Raw genomic sequence first — 25,859 nt, forward strand, 5'->3', positions numbered from 1 at the left:
AAAAGTCAAATCATGTGTTAAATGGGAAGAAAGGGGAGAAGGGGTGGGGAGGGTGGGGGGGGGGTGTGATGGAGCCAGAGACAAGGTATATTTTGTCCTCAACAGCTCATTAATTTTAAGTGTCGTGGGAACCTGCCAGTTTTACCCTTCCAAGTAATTATCTTTTGTCTTAATTTGTAAGATTCTCGAGAAGGAGAAAGGAAAAAAAAACATTCACTCTCACAGGGAAAGACTAAACCCTGTGAACATAAGAAACAGAGAGAGAGAGAGACATGCACACACATACACACACACAGAGAGAGAGAGAGAGGGGAGGATGGAGGACTCTGCATGCTCTCTCCAATTAAAAGGAATAATTGGACCCGTTTCTTCAAGGAGAGAAAAAAAGCATTTATCACGGTGAACTGTATTAGGAAATTGTATTGTACTCAGATACAAATAGCTTTACATTAATGAACAGAGACAAATATATTGATTTGTATACACATGCTCTGAAGGTTAAATGGCCTATAGACAAGTGTTTTCACACCACGGCAAGTAAAATCTTTACATCTAAAGGCTGATATTTTGATTTAGGGTTGCTTCGTGCCTGAGAAGCTCAGAGTTGCTCCCAAAAAGGGATGAAAAAGAAACTGGGCAAGGCAAGTTACTTTAGAAACCTCTCTCTGGCAATCCCACCATCGTCAATAAGGTGGAAAGAGCCACACTTTCCCAAGGAGGATTTCGCTTTTATAGCTCCAGGGAGCTGAAACCTAAAGCCCTGCCCCGTAGAAGCTCAGCGCACACATCGGATGGTAAGGAGGTTCCTGGGGGAGGTCCATGAGACAGCCCATGAAAACCCTCCCCACATCCACGGTCTCTCTCTCTCTCTTCTCTCTCTCTCTCATAGGGATGTGCTTTGCTTGGTTTTGATTTTTACTTCCCAGATCACCAAACACATCTGAGCCTCAATTCCCTGAACTACAAAACTAGCTGCCCCCTCTTATCTGCCCTCCAGGAATCGCTCAAGTATTTAAAATAAAGAATATAAACTGCTATGTGTACTTCAGAGGAAGGAGTCAGGCAGAGGAGGAGGCTGATCTTCAAAGCTCCTACTGTAAAGGTGATGCCCAGGAGCTGCATTTGAAGGCAGCAATGTCCATTGAACAGAGCGGGCAAGACCACCCGTGCGTCCACTCTGGCCCGTCTCCATGCCTTCCCATAACCAGATGCCCCGACCTTGCTAGTGACTGTGTGCTAATGAAGGCACTTGAGCAGAACACCAGGCCACCATCCTGATGTTTTTCATGAGGGTACTAGGAGACAGAAGTCCCTGCGTGGCGTCGGACAGAAGTAGTGGGATAGCATGAGCTGCCTTGGAGTCTGACCTAAACCAAGAGGGTTTTGAAGCCTTTGCTTTACGAGAGAGAGAGAGAGAGAGAGAGAGAGGAGAGAGAGAGAGATGGACAACAGCCATCATGGGAAGCTGGGCTGCAACGTCTGCTGGCAGAGGCACCGACCCAGCAAAGGCGGCTGGACCTACCCCAAAATTACGTAAAATGAGACCTGCTCCCTGTCCCACCCCCCAAAACAAATCAAAGAGACAAAAAGAGAATCACTGTAAATAAAGAAGAGTGTGTGACGGAGGGGAAAAGAGAAGCACGCCAAGCTTCTGATCTGGAGCCAGATATTTAAATGTAAGCTTCGTGTCATTACCAGGCGTCCTGACTTGGGGAAGACAGACTCCATCAATTGGCTGGCATTAAATCCTTGTTACTGTACAAAAGCTGCGCTTGCTCCCTGGAGCCAGTTCAACTTTGAGTTACTATTGTCTGAAAACAATGGAATGTCTGCCAACCTTGTGCCAACAGTTCAGGAGGGTTTTAATGCAGCATGTGTGCGTGCTGTAACCCCATTTGCCCTGGGCAGAAAGGGCTCCTCTAGCTTAGTGGCTGCAGTCACATGCTCCACCAGGGCAAGCAGAGGGGACCCGTCTAGGTCAGCACATGTGCCATTAGAATCTCATGGCCACAGCTCACTCATGCCAGGAGCCAAGGCCAGGCCAGAAGAGCAGACAGGAAACCCACAGTGGGCTCTGGGCACCCAGAACCCCAGCATCACTGGCAACTTCCATGGGTTTACGTGGTGTTTGTGAAATTCCTACCACTTTGATTTTCATATATATGTATGTATGAGGAGCACCTGGGTGGCTCAGTTGGTTAAGCGTCTGCCTTTGGCTCAGATCAAGGTCCCGGTCCTGGGGTTCTGGGGTCCTAGGATCGAGCCCTGTATCCCCAGGTCCCTGCACTGGGCTCTATTTCTCCCTCTCCTTCTGCTCCTCCCCCCCTCCTATAGTACTCTCTCACTCTCTCAAGTAAATAAAATCTTTAAATAAATATATATGCATATTCTAACAGGAAAAAATGGATTAAAAAGGATTTTTAAGGCAAATTTAATTTTCTGTGTGAACTTACAAATTAAAGTCATAGAATATTTTTCTACAATCAAAACTTGGTTGCCACTGGTCCCGGGATCTAAACCTGTAAATAGTTATTTTTTAAAAAATATTTTTTTCTTTATTTATTTATGATAGACACACACACACACACACACACACACACACACACAGAGAGGCAGAGACACAGGCAGAGGGAGAAACAGGCTCCATGCACCAGGAGCCCGATGTGGGATTCGATCCCGGGTCTCCAGGATCGCGCCCTGGGCCAAAGGCAGGCGCCAAACCACTGCACCACCCAGGGATCCCCATAAACCTGTAAATAGTTATAAGCAACGATGTAAAGTAAGGGGGTCGGACAGATTTGCCATGTAAACGTGTTTCCTGCGTATGCTGCTAGTAACTCCTGGTACTGAAGTTTAAAATGGCATAGGACCTTTATGAGAATATAAAGACCAGGGCAACAAAAAGACCATAAATCAGGATGAGTGGGTTCTGTCATTGAAAAATGGTTTCTTGCCCCGCTCGGCCCCCAAAGGAGCTGAGGACAGGATGAGACTAAGTACAACGATGACTGGCCTATGCCCACATCAGAGGGGCTCTGAGACATGTGCATTCCTGAATGTGCCAAAGCAGGGCCCGGGGAGTGACATCTGGGCAAACAGGCCTTATGGGATGGCAGGCAGTGGTCGGAGAGGGATTTCAGGCTTTATCACTCTCCAGAAAGAAGACAAGGAATGCAGAACAAATGAGTGCAGTGTTTTGAAGTCTGCGGTTTCAAAACAATTCTGCATTTAAGAGGATAAATTCTGAAAAGCTGACCACATCTGAAGTATATTACAAGATTTCTGGCCCACCTCTGGATCTGAACAAGGAAATCTGTTGAGTATTCACAGCACACTAGGAGAAACACACCCAGGAAATGTGCACAGGAGTTCATTTGGAAGGCTCTACCTCCCTGCCCACCCCCCTATACAAGCAGCTACACTAGCTATAGAACTGGTAGTTTTCAGAATAAAAAGATCACTACAAAAAAACTAAATATAGGAATATCTGCATTGTGATAAGGATTGCTTTCAAGGGTCTTCAAATAACTACCGAGGATCTGCTCCTACTGTGTCACAAACACCTCCACCCACCCTCCAGCCAGGAAACAAAGGACTGTCAAGAATCCTATGTGCACATTTTACAGCCTCTGGGAACAGCCCATCTTCCCAAATGAAGACTCCCCTTAAGACAAACCAGATGAAATTAAGTGAAAATATTAAATCCTGAGCAATTTGGTGAAGAGCTCACCAATTCAATTTACAGTGTGTATGATATAAACACATCCCAGTCAATTTTGGACAACAAAACTGATTAAAGATTCTGAAAATCTAATACAATATATTCATTTTTTCAGAACCACAGGGTGTTCCAATTCTTTAGAAGAGTCATGGGGTATGACGCCAGGAAGAGGACTGTGGCCAGCATCCACTTTTTAAGAACTCACCAAGCATCAGGCACGGTGCTAAGTGCATCTGTCACACATTTGGTCGTAACAGATTTTTGTTTATCTTTAATAAGCTATAATTCACATATCGTGTAATTTGCCCATTTAAAGCATACCGACCAATCCAATGGATTTTTGTATATTCAGAGCCCTGCAACCCACTACCACAACACGAGTTTAAAATGCTGTCATCGCCCCAAATTGAAACCCTACGCCAATCAGTGGCCACATCCCAACTTCCCCCTCTCCGACTCCATTTGAAAAAGCCACGTGTTATCAGCTATTTACAAATGGGAAAAGGGAGATTTTCAGGGGGTTAAATACCTGGCCCTCTGACAGCCAGTTAGGGAGGCATCTGAGCCAGAAGCCTGAGCCCATTGGTTGTCACTGAAATCTGTAGAAGCCCTTCACCCTAGAGCGGAGCAGCTCTGCCATTACCAGGAAGAGGCATCTCCACGCTAAGATAGGAGAGGTACCAGCCCACTGTCCTAAGTGTGTATGGGTCCCTGAGATCCTGCATGGAACACTGCACTTTTTCACCACACACACACACACACACACACACACACACACACAGCTCACAAAAATCTTTGAAAAAGGCACTCCTATTCTTCTTCAGAGATAAGAAAACAAAAACAAAGAAAGGTTGCAGCCCTATATGGGAAGACACGAGCCAGCAGGATGCTTGCAAACCACTATGCCAAGTGGCCCTAAATACAGAAGTGGATGTGGATGGTGGTGAGCAACACATCCTTCAGCACATGTACCACTGCTCTTTAAAATACACTCTCAGCCCATCGTCCAACTTTTGGGGAAACTCACTTGCCTCCGACAGGAGGAAAGGGGAAAAAAATGAAGCTGCCAGAGGTGAAAAAGAGGTGAAGAGGATACCCCACGAAGAAAGCAGCATTTGTAGGTGGCAGAGCATCTCCTCCCCGCCCACGGCTATGGTGAAACCCGGGCCCCGCCTGCACACCCCCCACCCCGCAGCACCCAGACACCAAGAGGGTGGAATACACCTCCGAGGCAGAAATTTGGTAAACTTGTCCAAATGACTGCTTTTTGGCCCTCACACAACATGCCCCCGGTGTGAATCCAAAAGAAATTAAACCATTCCAGCTGGGAGTCCAATGACACGTTGTTTAAAAAGTCTTCTGAGAAATGTCCCTGTTCAGAAAGAGACAAGCGCAAAGAGGAATGATGCTCCATGCTGTTCCTCCCGTTTTTCAAAAGGGCAAAAAAGCATGTGAAAAACATACCCTACGTGGCTCATGTGAGCAATGAACTTTCCCCAAGTTCCCCTCTGCAAAGGAGAAGGAGAACGCCTGGCCACAGTGACAGCGGGAGGAAAACTGACGCCAAATTCATTCCAAATGCATGTATTCATGCCTCTAGCCTACGGGGCTCATCCTGCTGGAAGAAAAATGACCAGTTAGGAGAACTTTTCAAAAACTAAGCCATTTCAAGTATCAACTTGTAACATAAATATCCCCAGAGCAGTGTTTTGATGGTGTTGTTTTGTTTCCAGATAGGGATTACCTAAGGGCTCTCTGCTTAGGATCATGTGAGGTTCTGTATATGGAAGAGGATTCTGGACACTCTGAAGAGCTGGTGAACCAGAAGATGCTGAAGGCGGCGTTACTGTGACCCGGAGTGTTAACCCAGGGCTGCAAATGCGCGTTATGCTGTCTGTCACTTCAGATGATGCATTTTAATAAACAAACGCATTGTCCATGAGAATGCTCAGCGGATTAGAAACGAGAACATGAGAGTTCGGGGTCATGTTTGCAAAACTGAACATCTGCCTAGGGACACCAGGCCCTTGCAGGAGACTGCTGGGGTCATGGCTATGTGCCCACGGAGGAGGGGCGTGGTCACAGACAGGCCCAATCAGACACCAACAGCAGGACGGTGGTGCATGGGGCCAGGTGTCATACCTTGCTTCCATGCCCTGAGCCACATGCTTGCTCCACAGGAAACCCCTTCTGCTTCACTCAGAGTCTGGGGGCAGCAGGGGGACAGTGTCCAACTTTTGGTGAGAAACAAGATAAAGCAGGACACTATCAGGAGTTTGGATTCTGGTTTCTTTGAACTCATGCAGCCCAAATAAAACTGTTCTCCTGGACACGTGGTCTAATCAGGGCTTTCGGCCAAACTACTTTAATAATAAAGTGCTAACATTCCACATTTTGTTTTCCATGCATTTACTTCCTCATGTGTGAGCGATGGTTATCCTCCTGGGGAAGGAAACCGGTGTTGCCAGACTTCCCATAGACCTCGACATCTCTGGCGCACAAAGGCAGGGAGACGCACCACTCTGACAACACTACCCATGGAGAAGCATGAACACGCAGCTTGCTTTCCACTTTTCTCATGCGAAAATAACAGTTTTGAGGACCTGCTTGACCACACGATAATGATGCCCTCATCCAGGCCCAAATTTGAGTTAGGGATTGTCACCAAGCTAAAGAGGTGATATCTTGGAAATGTCCATCCACCTGAACACATGGCAATGCCCACCAGCCATTATAAGAGATCCCAACGGTGACTATCCCTAGACATGAGACAGGTACACTGCATTGTTCTTAATGCTGGGATAGAAATGAACAAACGAATGCTAAGCTACTCTATCCTACTCATTTCATGGAAGAGGAAATTAAGAATTAGAGAAGTTAAATGCCTCCCTCAGGAACTCATTCTTGTAAAGTTATCTTTACAAGAGGCACAACACGAAGCTCCTGGTGACTATTTGATGCTGATAGAGACCTTTGTAGGAACTTAAAAGGAGAAAAAAAAAGAACAAACACGTGATGGGCAATCTGCTTTTACAATATAATTCCAATTATGTAGAAATGGCTGGGTAAACTGTGCAATGCTGAATATTCCATTTTCAACGACCACTACATTTTACTTGGAACGCTTTTGGGTGAAGCTGGTGATGAGCTTCTAGTATTGCGAACTCCTTTCTCTACTGTGGAAAATTGTGCCTGCAGGAATCTTCACATTCTCCTGCCTGAGGACAGACTCCCAATCATCACCAGGACTTGCTTTAATAAACTGCTGATGGCAGTTGGTTTCCTTATCACCTGCCTCCTTAATATGAGAGAGGATGGAGAATGGATAGGGTGAGGCAGCTCACCTAACCAGGTAATGAGAGAAAGGGAGGAAAGAGAGAGAGAGAGAGAGAGAGAGAGAGAGAGAGAGAGAGAGCCCCATGTTCCTCTACAACATTGACTGAAACTGGCCTTCTCCAAAGAGGACTTCTCTTTTTTTTTTTCTTTTTACTTGTGGGCTCTTTTGACATTTCTTTTTTTCAACAAAACCATTCATCTTCCTCTGGGTCACCTGAAATTGGAGGAGCATTGCTAACAGCACGTACCTTTCTGAGGCTGGCTTCAACTTCCTCCCTTCCACTGGCCTCACAGAAAAGCACTGCCACCCTTTAAGTTTTAATCATTTGGCTGCCAAGGACACGAAAGCCAACCGAGCGGCAGCACGAGTGGAGACCAGAGCAGAGCTGTGTACCTCAGACAGCAGCTGGTGGGGCTGGCATTCAGACACTGCCTACCAGACAGGAGTCACCTCCATCATCACAACACAGACTGCGCATCACATAACATAAATGTTACCCTCTCCCTGATGCAGAATCCTGTAGGGGGCTGGCAGCATTTCCAAAACCTCGACTCTTGGCTGCAATCTGCCTGCCACCTATGATGATAGGTGTTAGGACCTCAGAACTTCCATGTCCTCTACTTGAAGCAAGACCACTCCCCGCCCCAACCCCTTCACAAGGATGCATGTACAGGAGATGGAGATAATGTAGGCAAACACGTCCTGAAACCTCTATAGTCTTCTTGTCATGCCTGGGAAACAGCCCTCAGATCACATCTTTACACAGAAATGCAGATGTGTGAGACCACCTACCTAAATGAGTCAGAGAAATCACCCACTAACTATGAACGTGGCTACATACACAGCCAACGAAGAACCTCCAGACCTCACTTGCTCCCCCCCCCTTTTCCAGATGAGGGCTTTGAGGCTAAAAAATGGTGAAGAAACTTGCTCAAAGAGAGGCAGCTAGCAAATGTTGCTGGCAGACCTGAAAGCCGAGCAGGTCACAGGCTGAAGCCTGGGCTTGGGAGCACTGTGCTTTCTCTCCTCCTGCTGCATCTACCGCATCAACATGAAAGGTCAAAGGCTGACTTAACTCAGGTGGCATAAGCCAGGGTGACTCCAGAGTAGGAACTCAAGCTAATCCACTCACAGCCCTTCCCCAGGAGGATGCCCCACGGAGCATCACAGGTGGACAGCAAACGTACCTGCACACATTTCCAAATGCATCCATACTTCCACTGACAACAGGCCAGCCATCCCCGTGTGTCAACCATCTGCCTAACGCAACCTTTCCATTTCGATCCTGTGGCACCTAGATGAAAACCTCAGGCTCACATAAGCACTAGGTGAGCAATCTCTCAACGGGTCTTTTTTTATTTCTGCCTCCAAGCTGTGCACGACCTGTCCCTCAAAACGCTGTCCTAGTTTATCTTTCCAAACTGCAAATGTGATCACTGAGTACCTGTGCCAAGGAAAGTGCTTAATTTCAGGAAGGTTGGGAAAGAGAGAGGCAGGGGGAGAAAGAAGGCCCGGCTGTCTGCATTAGAGGGCTCCCTGATGCTAAATCTCTGGTTCTGTTGTCTTTCCGTGTGACCTTAAAAAAGATTTGGTGCTCAGATGCCAAGAAGGGAAAACAAAATTCACAAACCCCGTCAAACATATACCAGAAACTACAGAACATTACTTTGTAATAGAGTCCAAAGACTTGAGTACCTTGGCTGCTGGTACCGAACGGCCCCTTTCTATGGAGGATGTTTGAACCTGGATGTGAGGAAGGCATCTCAAAGTCATAAAATAGATGGCACAGCCCAATAGGGAGACACACCAGAAGAAATAGCAAGGGAGTGAGAAACACTAAGTGACAGGGAGGAGGGCATAGACAGACCAGATATTAAGCCTGCGTGATCAGAAAAACACACGCAGTAGAGCCTGAAATGTCGTAGTTCCTGATAGATTCCCCAAGGAGTGTCCCATACCATCAGCTCCGTGGGGGAAAGGTCCAGATTCCTTTTTCATCTCGGTTATCTTCCAAAAGGACTACAACTAGTGCAAGGTCTTCTGCATGTTTTCTATGTGTGCATAAGTTAAACTTATGTATGACACAAAAATTAACTCCATAAAATTCTGTAAGTGGTTAGTTAATATGGCAAGATCTTGCCCTCAATAACCTAAGATTGTGTTTCAACACTTCACCCGTGAAATGATTTCCAGAGCTCCCTTCCAAATCCTCCACAAATACAACATTCTCAGAAATAAGAAAACAAGATCTTTCTCTAACACTCACAGGCGTTCGCATTTGCCAACAACTCACAAACTAATTTTGCAGGAGATGTTATAGTGGAGATGATATAGTGGTACCTCTGGTTTGAAGTGTCTGGCCTTCTGAACACCTCACCGTAGAATAACTTTGCTAACAACCATGTTTGTTTAGAATATAAAAGGATGTGGAAGGTGTCCAAGCCCATGGCAACAACAGTACCAACTCAGACACAATACAAATTCCTACTTTTCTATGGGGCTACCGAAGAGCAAGAGAACTGAGTTCCAGAGGGAAATGCCCACAGAGGATGAGTGGCTGCTGTGGAAATGAGCACATCCCATACTGACAGACCCCATGATTGAGGCCAGGGCTTCACACAACACTATGGCCCTGCAGGAGGGACTGCCACCTGGCAGACACCTACACACAAGGACAGATCACCTGGGCCCACAGTTCCCTCTCCAACATCTCTCCCCGATTGTTAGGTGGGTACAGAGCCTCATGGGTTCTCACTACAATGGGCTCTGGGACTCTACTGGAGTTGAAACCAAAGGCAAACCTTTGAAACTGCAGCTGATCCCTTCCCAGCTCAAAAACTGACATAATCACAAAGACAAAGGACTGGAGGTTGGGGGGACAAGTTGATCACGGAGGAAATTCAATCTAATGAACGCTGTAAGCCAACCACTTTGGGAGACTTCACAGTGGGGGCCCCTTTGTCTTAATTGTCCTCCTCCCAAAAGAAACTTCATTCCCTAGAAAACAAATATATATATATATACACACACACACACACTGTAGATTATAGTACACAGTCACACACACTATATGAAATACAATTTTAAGAAGAGAGAGATGTACGTAGGATCCATAATGAAGAAAACAGTCATAAGAAGTAGATGCACAGGAACCAGCATTTATTAGAATTAATGGAGAGAAGAAATCATGGGCCTTGCACCTTTGGTTTCTACAAGTGTCATCAAGGAAAGTGTGGGAAGTGTGTCTTTAGGTATGGGCGCAGCTGGCGCCCTAGTGAAGCCCAGCTGGTTTGGGCAGGCTCCTTGTTGCCCCTCTATCTTGCACTGTATCTCCAGAGAAGCCAGTACAGTTGGGGAAGAAGGAAGAGAATGCAAGAGCACAAGCAGAAAAGACAGTAAGGGGTGTGTGGGTGCTCAGTTCAGGCACCCCCTCCACTACGTCCAAAGACACACACCGTTCCCCCCACAGCTCCCTATCCAAGAGACTTAAAATTCCCTACACAAAAAGAACCCCAGATTATTTCAAGACATGAATCTCCAAAGTGAACCTTAAAACCCTTTTACAGTGGCCACAATGTAATTTTCACTCACACGTTAACTATTTAAAACAGAACAATCTCCTGACTTTTAAAAAAATCGGAAGTCTACTCTGTATATACATGCAGATATGTGTATCTATTGATAAGTGTACATTTCTTTCCTTGACTCCTAATGGCAGTGACCGTGGTCATTACCTGCTTCCCTCAGAAAAGGTCACTCAATTCCCACACCTCATCTTCAACCTTCATGAAACATTACAATGCAACCAGGTATCTGCTGCCCCTTCAACACTCCGCAGCTCACGTGAAAAAAGAATTCCGGGGGGCTCAGTGGTTGAGCATCTGCCTTCGGCTCATGTTATGATCCCAGGGTCCAGGGATCAAGTCCCACATCAGGCTCCCTGCAGGGAGCCTGCTTTCTCCCTCTGCCGGTCTCTGCTTCTCGGTCTCTCGTGAATAAATAAAATCTTGAAAAAAGAAACTACAGTAAGCTTGGTGCACAGTGAATGAGGGTAACTTTTGACACTGGAAGGTGAATCATTGAGAAAAATGCCTAGTGAACCAGCAAGTTCAAACAAGCTGAAAAGAAGGAAGTGAGGACCCAACTGCAAGTGGAAAAGCAGACATGGGATTAATTCACCAGACTTAACTGCAATGGTATGATTTATAAGAAATCTATATTTGGTCATTAAGATATGTATTGGAGGGGCACATCTGGGTGGCTTAGTCTGTAAAGCGCCCGGCCCTTGGTTTCGGCTCAGGTCCTGATCTCAGGGGTCATGAGATCAAGCTTCATATTGGGCTCCCCACTCAGAGTCTTCTTGGTTATTCTTCCCCAACTTGTGCTCTCTTCTCTATCATAAATGAATGAATGAATGAATGAATGAATGAATGAATGAATGAATGAATAGATAGATAGATAGATAGATAGATAGATAGATAGATAGATAGATAGATAGACAGACCGACCGACCGACCGACCGACCGACCGACCCCGGAATTTCCTAAGCATTGAGAGTGATACTGAGGTCTTCTATTATTTTTAGTGAGGAGACCCTTTGGAAAGTACCAGCAAAACCAACCATGTGAGCAATGGACTAGAACTTTCAGCCTCAACCCCCCGACCTCTGAGAAGGTGAGAGGGCTGGACGAGGATCAGCCAATGGCCAATGACTTGGTCAATCATGACTTTATGATGTCACCTGCATAGAACCCCAATAGGGTTCTAAGAGCTTCTGGCATAGGAGACCACGGAGATGCAGAGAGTGGTGGGCATGGGGAGGGCGTGGAAGCTCTGTGCCCTATCCCCATACCTCAGCCTCAAAATGACCTTTGACCTGTATCCTTTATCAAACTAGTGAAGGTAAGTGTCTCCCTGAGTTCTGTGAGCCACACTAACACAATCAAACCTGAGGGGAGGTTGCTAGAACCTCCAGTGTGTAGCTGGTGGATCAGAAGTCCATGTAACATCGTGGTGTATCTGAGGGGGGAGGAGGGGCAGTCTTCCAGGCCTTAGCCCTTCACCTGTGGAATCTGATGCAATCTGTACAGGCAGTGTTGGAGTGGAGTTTAATTCTCAGGACCCTGACAATGACCAAGAACTGCTGGTATGTTTTGGAGAAAAGGGGAAACTCACCTGCCCATGCTGGAACTGGGTCAAGAAACCCTAAAAGATGGATGAATTCACCCACCCCAACACAGTGAGAGAATATAAAATAGTATCAAGGAACCACTCTGATATCCTATCTTAATGAAATATATTTCTATCATATGGACACAGAGATCAACCGAGAGGAGTCTAATTTCATGTCTTGTTCATTTACTCTCGACTCCTATTAAATCAAAAGTAAAAACAGAAAATATCGCAAGAATTCAAACAACAACAAAAAATTCCCAGAGGTCTGCTTTCCGGCTCCATTCTACCTCAGAAAGCTCACCCCCCTCTGACTCCACCAGCCAGGAGCTCCAGGATGATACATTTCCAGTATGTTCTCTGGAGTTCTCTCTCTCACCATCGCTGCAAACTCGGTAGATAATAAAGTTCTTAACTACTGCCAAATCACCTCCCTTCCTAATTCCTTTTCTATTACCTCCAGCCCTGGCTCTCCAGGCAGCAGTGAAAAGCTGCTCACTTTTGCTTCCAATCGCCCTTGCGCTCATGTGAACCACTGTCTGTCTGTTCCCTACGTCTAGCCCCTCCTCCACCCCCAAAGGTGATTTCCTGGCTGGGCTCCTTGAACACCCGTCATCTCTCTTTTCATTTCAGACAGCTCGGCTACTGAAGGAATCATTCTGAACTTGATCTAATTTTATCTCATTTCCACATCTAAGACCATCTACCGGTTCCCATTCTCCGCACTGGAACTGTTCCTCCTGACCAGCAGGGCATGCTATCAACTCCATTCAGCCACTCCCTGTGACTCTGTAGAGTCCTGTCCTGTAGAGAGGACTCTGTAGAGTCCTGTCCTAATGTCCCAACACACAGTTGGGACAAGCATCCCACAACCAGGCCACGTGCCATGGTTCATGAATGGCCATGGCCAAGTTCATCTCTATACCTACACCCGTATTCCAACCCATATCCATAGCTCTCTTCCAACTATCAAGACTTCCTGAGGATCACAGCTGCAGGGGGGAACCTTATTCAAAGGTTAGACAAAGTGAGGTCATCATTTTGTATTCTATACTACGAGTATTAACCTCATCTCCCCAACTTTAAGTTCTTAAAAAGAGGGTCACATCATCTACTATACCTGCAGGCCTCCTAAACACAGTCCTAATCAAGAGGCAGGACAAATAATTGTTACAATGACAAAGCAGATATGCTCAACAATGGTGAAAACCAGACACCTCCCTATCACATCTAGCCTGTGCTTGGCCGGAACCTCTTTTGCCCATGAAATCCAAAAACACAATGGGAGGTCAGTGAACGGCCCTGGAGGGAGAGAAGGAGACATCTTCCTTTGCCTCCATCACTTACTGACAGCACTGGCTTTCTGCCCCTGACGGGCTGGCTACCTAAAGGGGTCTCTGAGCCCTAAATGAATGGGACACCTTGCATCCTAACAGGAAATGGCCATAATACCTCCTGGTCCCCAAACTCCATGCCTGACTCTCCTCTCCTGGCCTATTTTTCTTGCCTACTTTCCCAGTGGGTCCAAGTCCTCCTACCAGCCCTACTCCTGCCACATTTCTCTCCCACCCACTCATTCTCCCAGCTATAATGCCATGAGGAACTCCCGGTACCTTGTTACCTCTGGCCAGGCCATGATCTAAAATTCCAGCCTTCTCATATGCTCCCCGCTTCCTCAGGTACCTTCACTTTATGTAATCCTCACAATTGATACCAGCTCTATCTTTTCAGAGCATAACCCCAATTAAGTCACTTTCTTGTTGAAAAGCCACTGAACATTTTCAACGGCTAACTGACTTAAGTGGATTCCTCACTGATATTCATTCCTGTCCTCCTCCCACACACTGTAGCACTCAAGGGGGGAAAAAAATCAGCCTGGTTTATAACATATGTGCATTTACTTGATTCCACATGCTCAGTAATGGTTTTCTTTTTATGTGACCTCCACCCACTAAAATTGCAGTAATTTTAAGGTGATGACAAAAGATTTTCCAAGAGATCTTCTTGGCCATCCCTGTTTGGATGTGATCTCTTCCTCTTCCAAATCCCATTATCTACAGCTCTTACAGGACTGATCATCGCCTCCACAATGCAAGAATATCCAGATCCATGTCTTAACCATCTGTTCATCTAGAACATACTCAGCTGCACTGGATTGTACTCACCTCTTTGCCCTGCTAGTGCCTGGCATCTACAGAAATGTCCAGAACCCATCAACCAGCTACGCAGCCTTCATCTTCATTTTCTATCTAAACAGATTACCTATTCCAGCTCTCTCGGTCCAAGCTGTAGATGCTAGCATTTTTTACCCCAAATCAAGAATGGACCTACCATGCCCGTTGTGAACATGCTTGTGGGTTTTTCCTTTCCTGGGGGTTGACTGGCATGAAGATGAAGCATTGTTGGTGGCTGTTTTGACGTCTTCCATCTCATCGTCTTCCTCCTCGACGTCCTCCTCGTCCTGAGAGCTTCCGAAATATACCATGCTGTTGGGCAGCGCAGGAGAACCTGGTGGGTTGAAGAAGACGGCTTGTGAGCACAGGCCTGGGTCCTCAGCATTACATGTAGAGACATTTATTAAGGTACAAACCTAAATCCTCATGCCTGAGCAGATAAAACAAAGCTGTTCATTTCTACTGCCACTTTTATTTTTCAAAATCCCCTAGGAAATAAAACTCCATCTGTGTCCTTTCAATGGATTTCAAGCAAAAATCCCCCCAGTAGGAGGATGATGCCATCCACCAAACACAACAAATCAAAAATTTTAAATCTCATATGAATCATTTGGGGGGGAGGGTAGTTTTGACAACCACCAAGAAGTGAATTAAGCAAGGGAGGAGGAAAAAATCAGTAATATTAAAAACACCTACTTACAACGTCAAGGAAGAGAGAACGAGACTATTCGAGGCATGCATTTTACCTACTAGATTCCATGAATTTAAGCAAATGAATTCAAAAATGAAAGACACACCAGGTGGAATAACAGAATATGACATTTCCTTTATAAGGTAACGGTCTTGTATTCACACTGAGGAGAATAAGAGATGTGGATCACCAAAAATCATAGTACATTTCGAAGCTACTTTGATATCATTATCAGGTTAATAGCATGTAAAATTATTAAAATAAATTCCAACACAAGACTAACTAAACATGGATTTAAAAACAAAACAAAAAAAAAAAACCTCCTAAGAGAAAAACCTCACATCCCTGTCCTTTTACACCTTAATCTTCTGCTCATGCCCCCAAATGTTTCATTTCTGAATTTAAGATAAAGCAGCAACACCAGAAGATAAGGCTCAATGTTACAGAGACGCACAGCATAGCCCTTCTTTATCAAACAGTGACAATTTAGAAGATCCCTCTACTCACTGGTTATTGTTTAGGACTAGGGGCTGCTTAAAATTCCAGAGAAAATCTCCCAAATTAATTTCCAGCAACAACGTCAATCTTTTTAAGCATGAAGTATTTTCGGGAGAGCAACAACCAAGTAGAACTATTAAGTGTGAAATTCATTTCTCCTATGGCCTGCTTTCCTGTGAATGAGTGCATACTCCTGTGTATCAACAAAGACACAAGTCATCAATCCGCTCTCCTTCCCAAAGGAGATCTCTAACTTCAGGCACAAAGGTTGAAACCATCCTGGTCCAACTTCTGAGCCACGCAATTAAACAAGGACCCAGGAATGAGTAGGCATGTATCAGGGAGCAGAAGTGGCAAATCCAATACCCATCTTGGAGAAATGCAAAGACCACACAGGCACCACCAAGCCCCCTTCTTTCTATTGCTTTCACGACCTTTTCTGAGTTTTAAGAACCTCGAAAATTATGTGGGTCACACCACTGGGTAGAAACGAAACTCCAAAAGGATGTAAATGGCAGAACAGAGTTGGCTATGGTCTGACAAAAGCCATTACCCTTGGTCTCCTCCCCTCTGATCATTTCCAATTAGAAGCAGGTTTCCAATGGAAGGAAGGTTCTTATAAACCAGGAGCTACAGACAAAGAAAAAAAGAAAAAAGAAAAAAAATAGCCATATTTCCCCTGGAACAACATACCTATACTTGTTCTAAAGTGGTTTCATGGCTAGAACAAGAGTGACGAGGAAAAGAGGGGACCGTGCCCTTCCCAGTCCCCAACACAGAGTCGGCAATTAGGATTCACCACTCACCGCTGTGTACATGGTGGGTGCCTCCATAGTCCACCAATCCTGGTGGATCTTTTGTTACCAAATCTAATTGTGTAAGTACTTTAGACAAAGCAGGACAAACTATACCTTAGCATTCATGAGACAGACAAACGTTTGTTTGCCAGGCTCCTACTCATCCTAGCATATAACATGTTACATGCTGTTTGGACAGACCTAGCAAGGACCTTTAATTCTTGGAAGCTCCAGACTCAATCATTAAATTTCCCTCTTCAGCAAAATGAGAGGGAACAAGTGAATCAGCTCTTCAAGTTCCTTCCATATTAAATTACCCATGTCTGATTTCTTGTGAAGAAGAGCTCTATCGTGGATACTCTGACCAGCCTGAGAACAGCCTGAGTGTGGAGAGCCTGCAGCCCCCGTGGACTCCACCACCCACCAGGGGCCTGCAGGGGAAGGGATATGCTGGTGGGGCTGTTCAGCCAGTCCCTCCAGCCCTCCAGGGTCTCCTCTCCCAGCAGGAAATGCAGCAAACTCTGCAGCCAAGACTACAGAGAAGTCACGTTTGGGGGGGGTGGGGGTGTCACGGGATTGGGGGTGGTGAAGTAACATGGATAAACATGGTCTAGGTTTCAAACAGAATCAGCTAAAAATCCAAGTGCAACATATGAAAAACAAAGCGTTAACCTCCGCTTAACAGAATCTGTTGAGGATTTTTTAAGACCCAAACCTTGGATGAGTAGCATGAACCAACTATCCCATTTCCTCCTACTCAAGATTTTGAAAGAACGGGGTGAACGTAGTTATGTTCCAAAGAACTAAAATGGAAAAGGTGTCTAGAAGCATCTAAGTTTCGTTAATATTCCTAAAAGCAGGCACATAAGGTCATTTCTTCCACGAGGGCAGCAAATAACCAATCTTTTGAATCCATCTGTTCTGGCAGCTTCTCAGCAAATACAAATCAACTGCTCTAACCTCCCAGGTATGCTAGAAGAAAGTCAGAGACTAACACAAGACACAGGTTAAGATGTGAAGAATTCGAGGACGGGGTGTCTCTGAGGAGCATCCTCACACTGAAACTCCAACCGCCACCAAGTCCTGTGGAAGCTGGCTCTGCAGTCAGGTGGGGAAGGAGTCCACCTGCCCTAAGTTCGGGGACTCAGCGATACACGCAGAGGGGCGTGTGCTTCTCATCAGGACGGCTGACCTGCTGATCTGGACCCAGAGGCTAAGCATCATCGAAAAGAAGGTAACAATGGGTTCTCAAACCAGATGAGGAACGGAGAGGCCAATATGAGAAAGGGAAGAAATACTTTTGAGAGAAGTGGTAAGCGGAAGGGAAAGGCTCAATACTCAGTAATAATGAACCTAGGGGTGGGGGCGGGGGGGGACATGTCAGCCAATTACTCCAAGGCAAAATGATGCCTGTAGATCACATCCTCAGCTTGTACCAAGGCTCCCCCCTGCAGGTGCCACTCATCACAACCCAGCTCCTCCTGGGTATGGCCTTACCATCCTTTAGGTGGCCTGTGTTCACAAGGCCACTGCCAACCAGTAACCTGTCCACTGGGAGCAGCTTCGTGATCCATTTGCTTTTGCCCGTGAAGAACAGACCTCCCGAATGTTCCTGGGTACCCTCGTGCCCTTCCATTTCACTAAACTTCATAGTCTAACCGAAGCAAGTAGAAAACACTAAACCCAACAGAGCTGGTACTCTGTCACTATGTGGCTACTGTATGGAATCCTTCCAAGACCCTGCTGGCATGTCCATTTGCAAAGCTAGCATTCAGATCAGGACAAACCAGGGGGAATTGGCCAAGAGCAAAAGGAGCTTTCATTCGCATGGAGACAAAACTGGTAAATTATCCTGTTATTTCATGTCATGGTAAAAATAATCAAGGTGACAGAGAAATACTGTTATATGCTAATATTGGAGAATAACCATATAACAACTTTACATATATAAGCAAAGGAAGCAAAAAGGAACCACAACTGGTTAAAGGTGTTTGCATAGGACACATTGTTCTTAGCCTAGATTCAAGCTCAATTATCTAATTTACTGATTAAAGAAAGAGGAACAAAAAGAAAGAAAGAAAGAAAGAAAGAAAGAAAGAAAGAAAGAAAGAAAGAAAGAAAGAAAGAAAGAAAGAAAGAAAGAGGAACCTGCTAGACACAAAAAAAGATGAAGGAAGGGCATTTTAAAATCCCTAACACAGTCTGAGTTATTTATCACTAGTGAAAATTATCCAACATTCTCCAGGTTAAGAGGGGTGAATGTATTACATAATCATATTGACGCAGAGTCCACAGAAAGCTAAGTCAGCTAAGTCAGCATTTGAAAAGAGAAGAGTACATATGCTTTCAATGTTTTCATCGAAAACAGTAATGCAACTTATAGATCCTGGCACACAAGAAGTAAGCTTCATCTCTAGGCAATTTATTAGGGAAAATTCTCTACTCCAAACGCCCCTTGAGGCAGACACTGGGAAAGCTCACTGTGGGTGTAGTGCTCAGGAAAACAGGACTGGAGCCACCGGGATGAAGACAGGGAAGAGGGGGCTGGGTGGTTTGACAACACGAAAAAGCTTTCCCCAGAGATCTTCCTTTTCCACAACAGGGCCCACCAGCCACTTGCCATACACCACCAGCAAAGACAGGAAAACCAGAGGTCTCCGAGAGCACTCAGCAGCCCTCCATTCTGAGCTCTGCCCTACTGTTCTCAGAGTGGTCTCACCACACTGAGAGATGAGTGTCATCCCGTGACGTTAATTAACAACAGGCTAGTTTACCACGCAGAATTATACAGTCTGTCTCCCTTACAAACTATAGTCCTAGAGATGGAATTCTTGAAAGGTGAAGGTTTCCAAAGATTTAAGGAATGTGCAGGATAATTGGGGAGAGGAGAGGGAGTTTTTATACCCAATACATCATAAATGTGTACTGAGCATATACAGTTTTCTCTTAAAATTACAGGCAGATTTTTCTCTTCTGATTATTCAAGTGCATTAGCAAATGTGGAAAAAAAATCTGAACTTGGATCAGATAAGTGGAATCGGGAGTACAGAATGCATGTGCGCTTTGCCAAAGCCGTATTTCATTACTTTTCAGAATTAGCTGGCAATGTCTCCACAATATTTACTGAAGTGAAAACCAAATGTTTTCATCTGGACAAAAATCAAACTGTGGTATGTTACAACCACAACAGAAATCATTTTAATCCAAAAGCTTGCTTTCTCTAATTTGGGCTGTGGTTTCTATAAAATTGGATTCTTCTCCATGAATCATAATCATGTACACATACAAGCCCTCCTTCCCATTATCTTCCCTCCCCCGACCAGTTCTTTATCTTAACAAGCTAAACATAGCTCAGTTCTATTTTGGAAAGACCCTACAGGGATTCCCTGCATGCAGTCATTTAGCTAGAGAATCAAATTCTGTAGCTTGACCTAATAAACCTGGCTGGCCCACTGGGTTGGCATTTCCTCGACTGATCTTTTGGGGATACATACACAGAATGAAAAGCAGCCGGGCCCCACTACCATATGAAATTTTACAGCAAAGACTTCAGCGTGAACTAGAAGGCGCTGAGTAGGGGGAAGGACAGAGGGATAGTTACTTACTGATTTCCTGAGGTAGAGGAAAGCTCGAATAGCCTACGTGGGAGAGTCAGAAAAAACTGCGGTTGCAATTGCCTGGGGTCATTCACCTCACCATGTACCGCAGCAGGCGCCAGGCTAGGAGCCAGTGACCCGGACAGATCGGAGGTCTCCGATCCTGCATGCTCCGATTCCCCCTGCAGGGAACACCAAGCACCCCGAAAAGGCTGTGGGACAACCAGAACACACCGAATGGCAGTGTGTCTTTGGTCTCTTCCAGGTCAGCCTTTAGAATTTACCAGGTGGGAAGAATTCACAGCACGAGTTCCCAAACTTCACACTTCTGGGTGCCCTTAGATTATCTGCCATACCCAGCTTTCCCACGTGTTGTTTTCTGGAAAGTGACCCAACGTTCATCCCTATATTCTATCAGTAGAAAACGAGTACCACTTGTGTTAAAGGAAGGGTAATTAAAATTACAATAAAATTTTAAACCATTGAGCTAAAGCCATTTCTGGCACCAGCAGGGACACGTGCAGTAGGGCAGCAGGGAGAGCCCACTGGGCCAAAGGCCCAATTCAAAAGGCACCCCTAATTCCTCACGGGATAAGGAGCTGCCTATGCAGTGGGGCTCCGTCCTGAGATGGCTGTTCTTATTATGTGCAAATCTGAATCACTGAAGAAGACCCTCCATGGAATCCAAAATTCTAGAATGAAGTCAGGAGTCACGTGCCTATTCATTGTGAGACTCCAGTTTGTGTGTCTACACAGTGAGGATGAGGTCTTCAGCTATACCAACTGTCATGGTATATGGTCATATCAAAGGATATGAGGTCATGTACGCAAAAGCACTGATACGACATCAGGCTCTATTCTCGACTTCACTGACAGAAACTTCAGAACTATAAAATCAGTCTGTCAGGTAAGTTCACATAGGTAGGAACAAAAGCAACTTATTTCCCATCTGCTTTCCAAAACGGGGAAAGCAAGCAGATTGAGAACTAGAATCTACAGGAATGGAGAATATAACCAACCAAGTGAACTAACTCAACAGTTAAGATTCCTGGAACTGGCAGTGAGTGAGTAAATGCCAAGTAAGAGCTGGAAACCTTCAGCCACATGAAGGTCTTGTAAGAACAGAGAGGCAGGGAGGAAGTGGTGACCACCTCACCACTGGGCCAGTCTTTCCCATGCGTTCCTCCTCTGTTTTCTCCGGCGTACTCCTCTGGGTACAGGCCTAGGCACATGTGCAGCCAATTGTGCAGATCTGATCCCACAGCTAGGAACTTCCCCAAGGTGAGGGCACGTGTCCTACCTGCCTGAGCCCTAACCTGAGGGACTCAGCAGCAGACTCAGCAGTGAGAACCACTTCCCCCCTCCCCCGCCAACTGTCAACTCCCGCTGATCTGCCTGTAGCAGCAGGAGACAGGATCTTTTAATTGACAGCTGGAACCCTCCCTTTAAAGTATTTCCCAGGTTATCTATACAACATGGCTTCAAACATACATAAATACATATCCAACCAAACACAACGTCTCAGATGGACACACAGATCACGCCATACAGCAGAACCTAACCTACCCATCAAATTTGGTAGCGGAAGCAAGTTAGAAAGTAGCTTTATCATGGTTACACAGCCACTCTGAATACCAACACCTTTCTCTCTTCATCATGCAGAGCGTCCACAAATCCTAACAGACACTGAACACTGAACAGGGTCACCTTGCCTGGGGGATGACATGCATACTGTGAAAATTAATAAAAGGAGACCTGATTAGAGTGGAGAGGCTGGAGGGTTACCGGGTACACCATCCATGTAAATTACAGTAACAAGTGTCCATTCTCAGGCCCCAACAGAAAACAGACTCCCACAGGGACAGATGTTTACTGTATCGCCTGTAAGAAATCCACCATCCCTGCTGCTCAGCCCCTGAGAAATGGTCACTACTGTGAACTCTTGTTCTTCCCCAAAGGACTTTCATGCAAAGTAACCCCTTCCTACTTCCGCCTCCACAAATCGTTCTTCTTTGTTGGGTTTGCTTGATGGTAGGCTGTGGTTTGTATGTCTGATTTGCAATTTCCTGCTACCCCCAAGTAAGTCCATTTCTGTTGAGTTTTAAGGTTAACAATACTGAGGACATTAGTGGTCTTAGAATAATGATGTGCACATCAGCAAACAGAACTGTCCTGACTTAAAGTTGTCCCCCCATCTACCTTCTCTAAATGGATTGGGATAAAGGAGATACTAAGAGAACCTCTAGAAATTAAGAAGACCAGAGACAATTGTGAGGAATACCACTGAATCCGTGCCAGGAGCCACTGGTGGGGAAAAGGGAGCCTGCTTTATCTTCAGGGAGGGCACAGCCTGGTCAGAGGCCAGCTGGCCTGGAGTAGGGCCAGTTCTGCAAGCAAAATGTCTTGAAATCTTAACAACTGATCAAGGTCACAGTGCAAGTAAAAGGGATCCATCCTTCCCCTCCTCAGTGCTAAAGAACTCCATGGTTTCCATATTTCTTCCTAACTAGCCTGATAAACTATCCTGGCAAATAAATTGCTTGCTCAGCAGAGCTCAGCCATGTAACACAGACTCAACTGGAAAACGAAGAATAGAAGGCTGGTCTGATCTGCAGAATAGAGAGGGGGGCCACACTTTAGCCCTTGGGGTGGTGAGAATACCATTCTGGATCCTTCCTCTCTCCGTGACCTATCTCAGAAGGAACCATCAAAAAAAGTTGTGTACCACTGCGACAATGTACCTTCCTCCCCAAAGATCTCATATAATGTAAAAGCATTCCCATTTTGCTCAACGAAGTTCATTATGAGCGCCGAAGAGTTCCTTGCAATTGGAGGATTACTTAATTGCTTTCTAGCAGGTTAATCCCCTTTCATTCTGTGACCTCTAAACCACCCCAGGCTTTCTGCATTTGCCCTACTTACAATTTATAGTCCTCAATACCCAAAGCCAGTACTCTATCCACATATGTGCTCCTTGTCAATAAGGCCAGCAACTGTCTTTAGAAAAAAACTTGCTGGGCGGGCCACCTGCAATCTTGTCTATTCTGCTGGTCTTCCAGAAGATTCCTTCCTAACTAAATCTCAAATCCCAGTTTACCTCCTGGGGAAACTCCATGTATTGGGATGACCACCAGCTGGGCCTATTTAACACCTGGTAACTTTAGGATGACTCCACAGCAACAGGGAGCCAGACACCACCTATCCACTTTAAAAACGAGGAAACAGGCTTATAGTAGATTAAGTCACCTGTCAGAGATGGAAGATTACTTGGTCATGGATGCTTCAACAAACGCCCCATCCCCCCCAACCCCGCAGGGGAAGAACTTTCTGCAGCCTCAAGCCATTTCCCAGGATCACTTTCTGAAAGGCCCAGGTGTGGTAAATCACTTTGTCAGATGCCCAGCCCCAGTGGGGCCCAAGTACCTAGCCCAAGGCCTGCAGAAGTGGACACAGCTCACTTCCCTGCATTAACTTGAGGCCTCCCAAGCAACAAACCCCAACACCAATCCATGCCTCAGCAGGGGCCGGCCCCACTCCCCTCCCACAAAGCCAGCTCAAGTGTTCCTTCTTTTGCACAGCCTTCCCAAGGCAGCCCTGCTCAGAGGGCCATTTACCTCCGGCTTGTACATGGTACACACCTCTGCCCAGGCATCTTCCACTTGTTTACTGTGAGCATCTATGCTTTCCCAATTTCTCATCCGTTTTCTAGGTGTCTAGCATATAAAAAGAGTTCAACAGAGGCTTTCTGAATTAATTAGCAGTTGAATGACAGCTGATCACTGAAGATTCTCTAAGACTCTGGGAACAAAAGGCAGGCAAGTCCCTAAACAGAAAGCACTGCTTCACAGAGACTGACAGTGCTGTTCCTTTACCAAGAATACCTATCCCACCCCCCACTTAGGAGCTCTCCACCCTGCAGGTCTGTGATGCTCCGCTGTGACAGGCCACCATCAGGAGAACCAACCTTGGGGTGAGGGTGGGGGGTCGTCAAGAATCCCCTTTGGGAATCTCCCTTGTTTGCAGTGCCCCATAAAGAGAAAAATGTAAATAAGAGAATCATTTAACCTGCCACTACTCTACTGTGTTAAGCTTTTTAATCTGTTAATAATCATAGTCACCAAACAAAGAGAAGACGACCCAACTCATTAAGAGCAGTGAGCAGTGACAGGATAATGGGCTATGGCCTGAATTGCTGGGCGCAGCACACCACACACAGCCCCTTCCACGAGGGTACCAGGCGAAGATACTAATTATGCCTCTGGCAGGAGACATGTGGACCCCCTTCAAAGCAGCTGCTTAAGGATAAATACACTGCAGGGCAAACACTTCAGGCCCCGCTGCACTATTCATCCCATGTTCCATTCCTTTAGAAATTTTAGGTGTTGATCTTAAATAGGAAAGGAGAGAGAGCCTTGCTGAGCTTAGCTGAAAGTCTCTGAGGGCCTGGAAGCAGCTTTTTTAAATCGCTAAGGCTTTTTAACTCTGAAAGACTGGCTGGTATGTTTACACATCTACAATCCCGGTGTTATTAATGGTATGGAGATTCCCCCACCCACCCAGGTTTTCCTTGAAAACACCTGATGGAGGTTGAGGGCATGCTCTCAGGCTGGCTGCAGACTGTGCACAGATAATCAACGATCCCTCAAGACCTCCATTCGCCATCTCTTCCTCAAGCTTGGGATTTATTCTCTTCCACATTCCAAATTAGCACCAGCAGGATCACAGGTAATACTAGGGGCCCTGTACTCCTCGGCAACAAAGACTTACAGGTCTTTGACTCTTTCATTACTTCTGCAGCCAGACTCTTCTCTATCTAAATAAAGAGCTTATGAAAGGCTGATTTTTACCCCCAACAGTGCCCGTCAATTCCCCCAAGGCTGATGGAGCCAGCAGGGCTCTTTATGGGGAACCTAGAGTTTGGGACTCTGACTAGCTCTCTGCACAATGGAATCAGCAACCCAAGAAGAAAGCCCTAGAATGCAGGTATGAGGGTGTTAGCCACGTTCCTAGCTGCTAACTTCAGGAAGACAAGGCAAAGCCCTAACTGTGGATGCACGACATTAGCTGCTGAAACCGAAGTCAGAAATACGTCTAAGTGTAAACAAGGAATCTGATCAATGATGACAGACTCCAAAAAATGGAACAGGTACTAATGGGATACTGTTAGGCAGCAAAAGCAGACTATGCAAATGAAAACGAAATGCAGTTCCTCTGGCAGAGAGGTCAGGTTCACAGAGGGGTGGGGGTGGGGGGGACACATATTTCACACACACACACACACACACACACACACACACACGGAAGGCTCAGTAATATTTTCATCACAGAGGTGGTTAACAGTGGCTGTCTTCTGGGAGACCCAAGGGAGAGTATTTTGGATTTATTATTTTGCCTACTTCCCCATCTTTTCTGCTGATGTTCCCTAGGAAAACATGAAATACTTTCCTGATGGGGAAAAAAGAAAATGCTAACACTATCTTTCTTAATTTCAAATATCAAGAAAATTACTCAAGTACCACTGCAGCAGGGATCTGTCCCTTGTCCACATCAAAGTAAGAGTTTTAATTAGCTCAAGCAATCACACTGCTCAAGATCCACACCATTTCCAGGACTGGGAAGGTACCATAGAGGAATCACCTATCATTTGGGGCTTCTGGAGCCATATCAGATTAAGTACTCCTGATCTCAAAAAAACATGATGTAAAAAAAAAAAAAAAAAAAAGCTAAAGAGGATTCAAACTTTTTAAAAATATTTTTATTTTTTTAAAGATTTTATTTATTCATGAGAGACAGAGAGAGGCAGAGACACAGGCAGAGGGAGAAGCAGGCTCCATGCAGGGAGCCCAAAGTGGGACTCGATCCTGGCTCTCCAG

General features: G+C 45.6%; 1 protein-coding gene across 3 annotated transcripts in view; it reads right to left on the reverse strand.

The window, feature by feature from the left end:
* Positions 1-25,859, reverse strand: part of JARID2 (jumonji and AT-rich interaction domain containing 2) — a 260,567-nt gene that overhangs the window by 34,758 nt on the left and 199,950 nt on the right. For all 3 annotated transcript variants that reach the window (XM_055322925.1, XM_055322923.1, XM_055322924.1), the window contains one exon: positions 14,562-14,738. In XM_055322925.1, coding sequence (XP_055178900.1) covers positions 14,562-14,715 — 154 coding nt within the window. In that variant the 5' untranslated portion in view covers positions 14,716-14,738. The remainder of the gene's footprint in view (positions 1-14,561; positions 14,739-25,859) is intronic.

Source organism: Nyctereutes procyonoides, unplaced genomic scaffold, assembly GCF_905146905.1.
Source record: "Nyctereutes procyonoides isolate TBG_1078 unplaced genomic scaffold, NYPRO_anot_genome, whole genome shotgun sequence".
Lineage (NCBI taxonomy): Eukaryota > Metazoa > Chordata > Mammalia > Carnivora > Canidae > Nyctereutes > Nyctereutes procyonoides.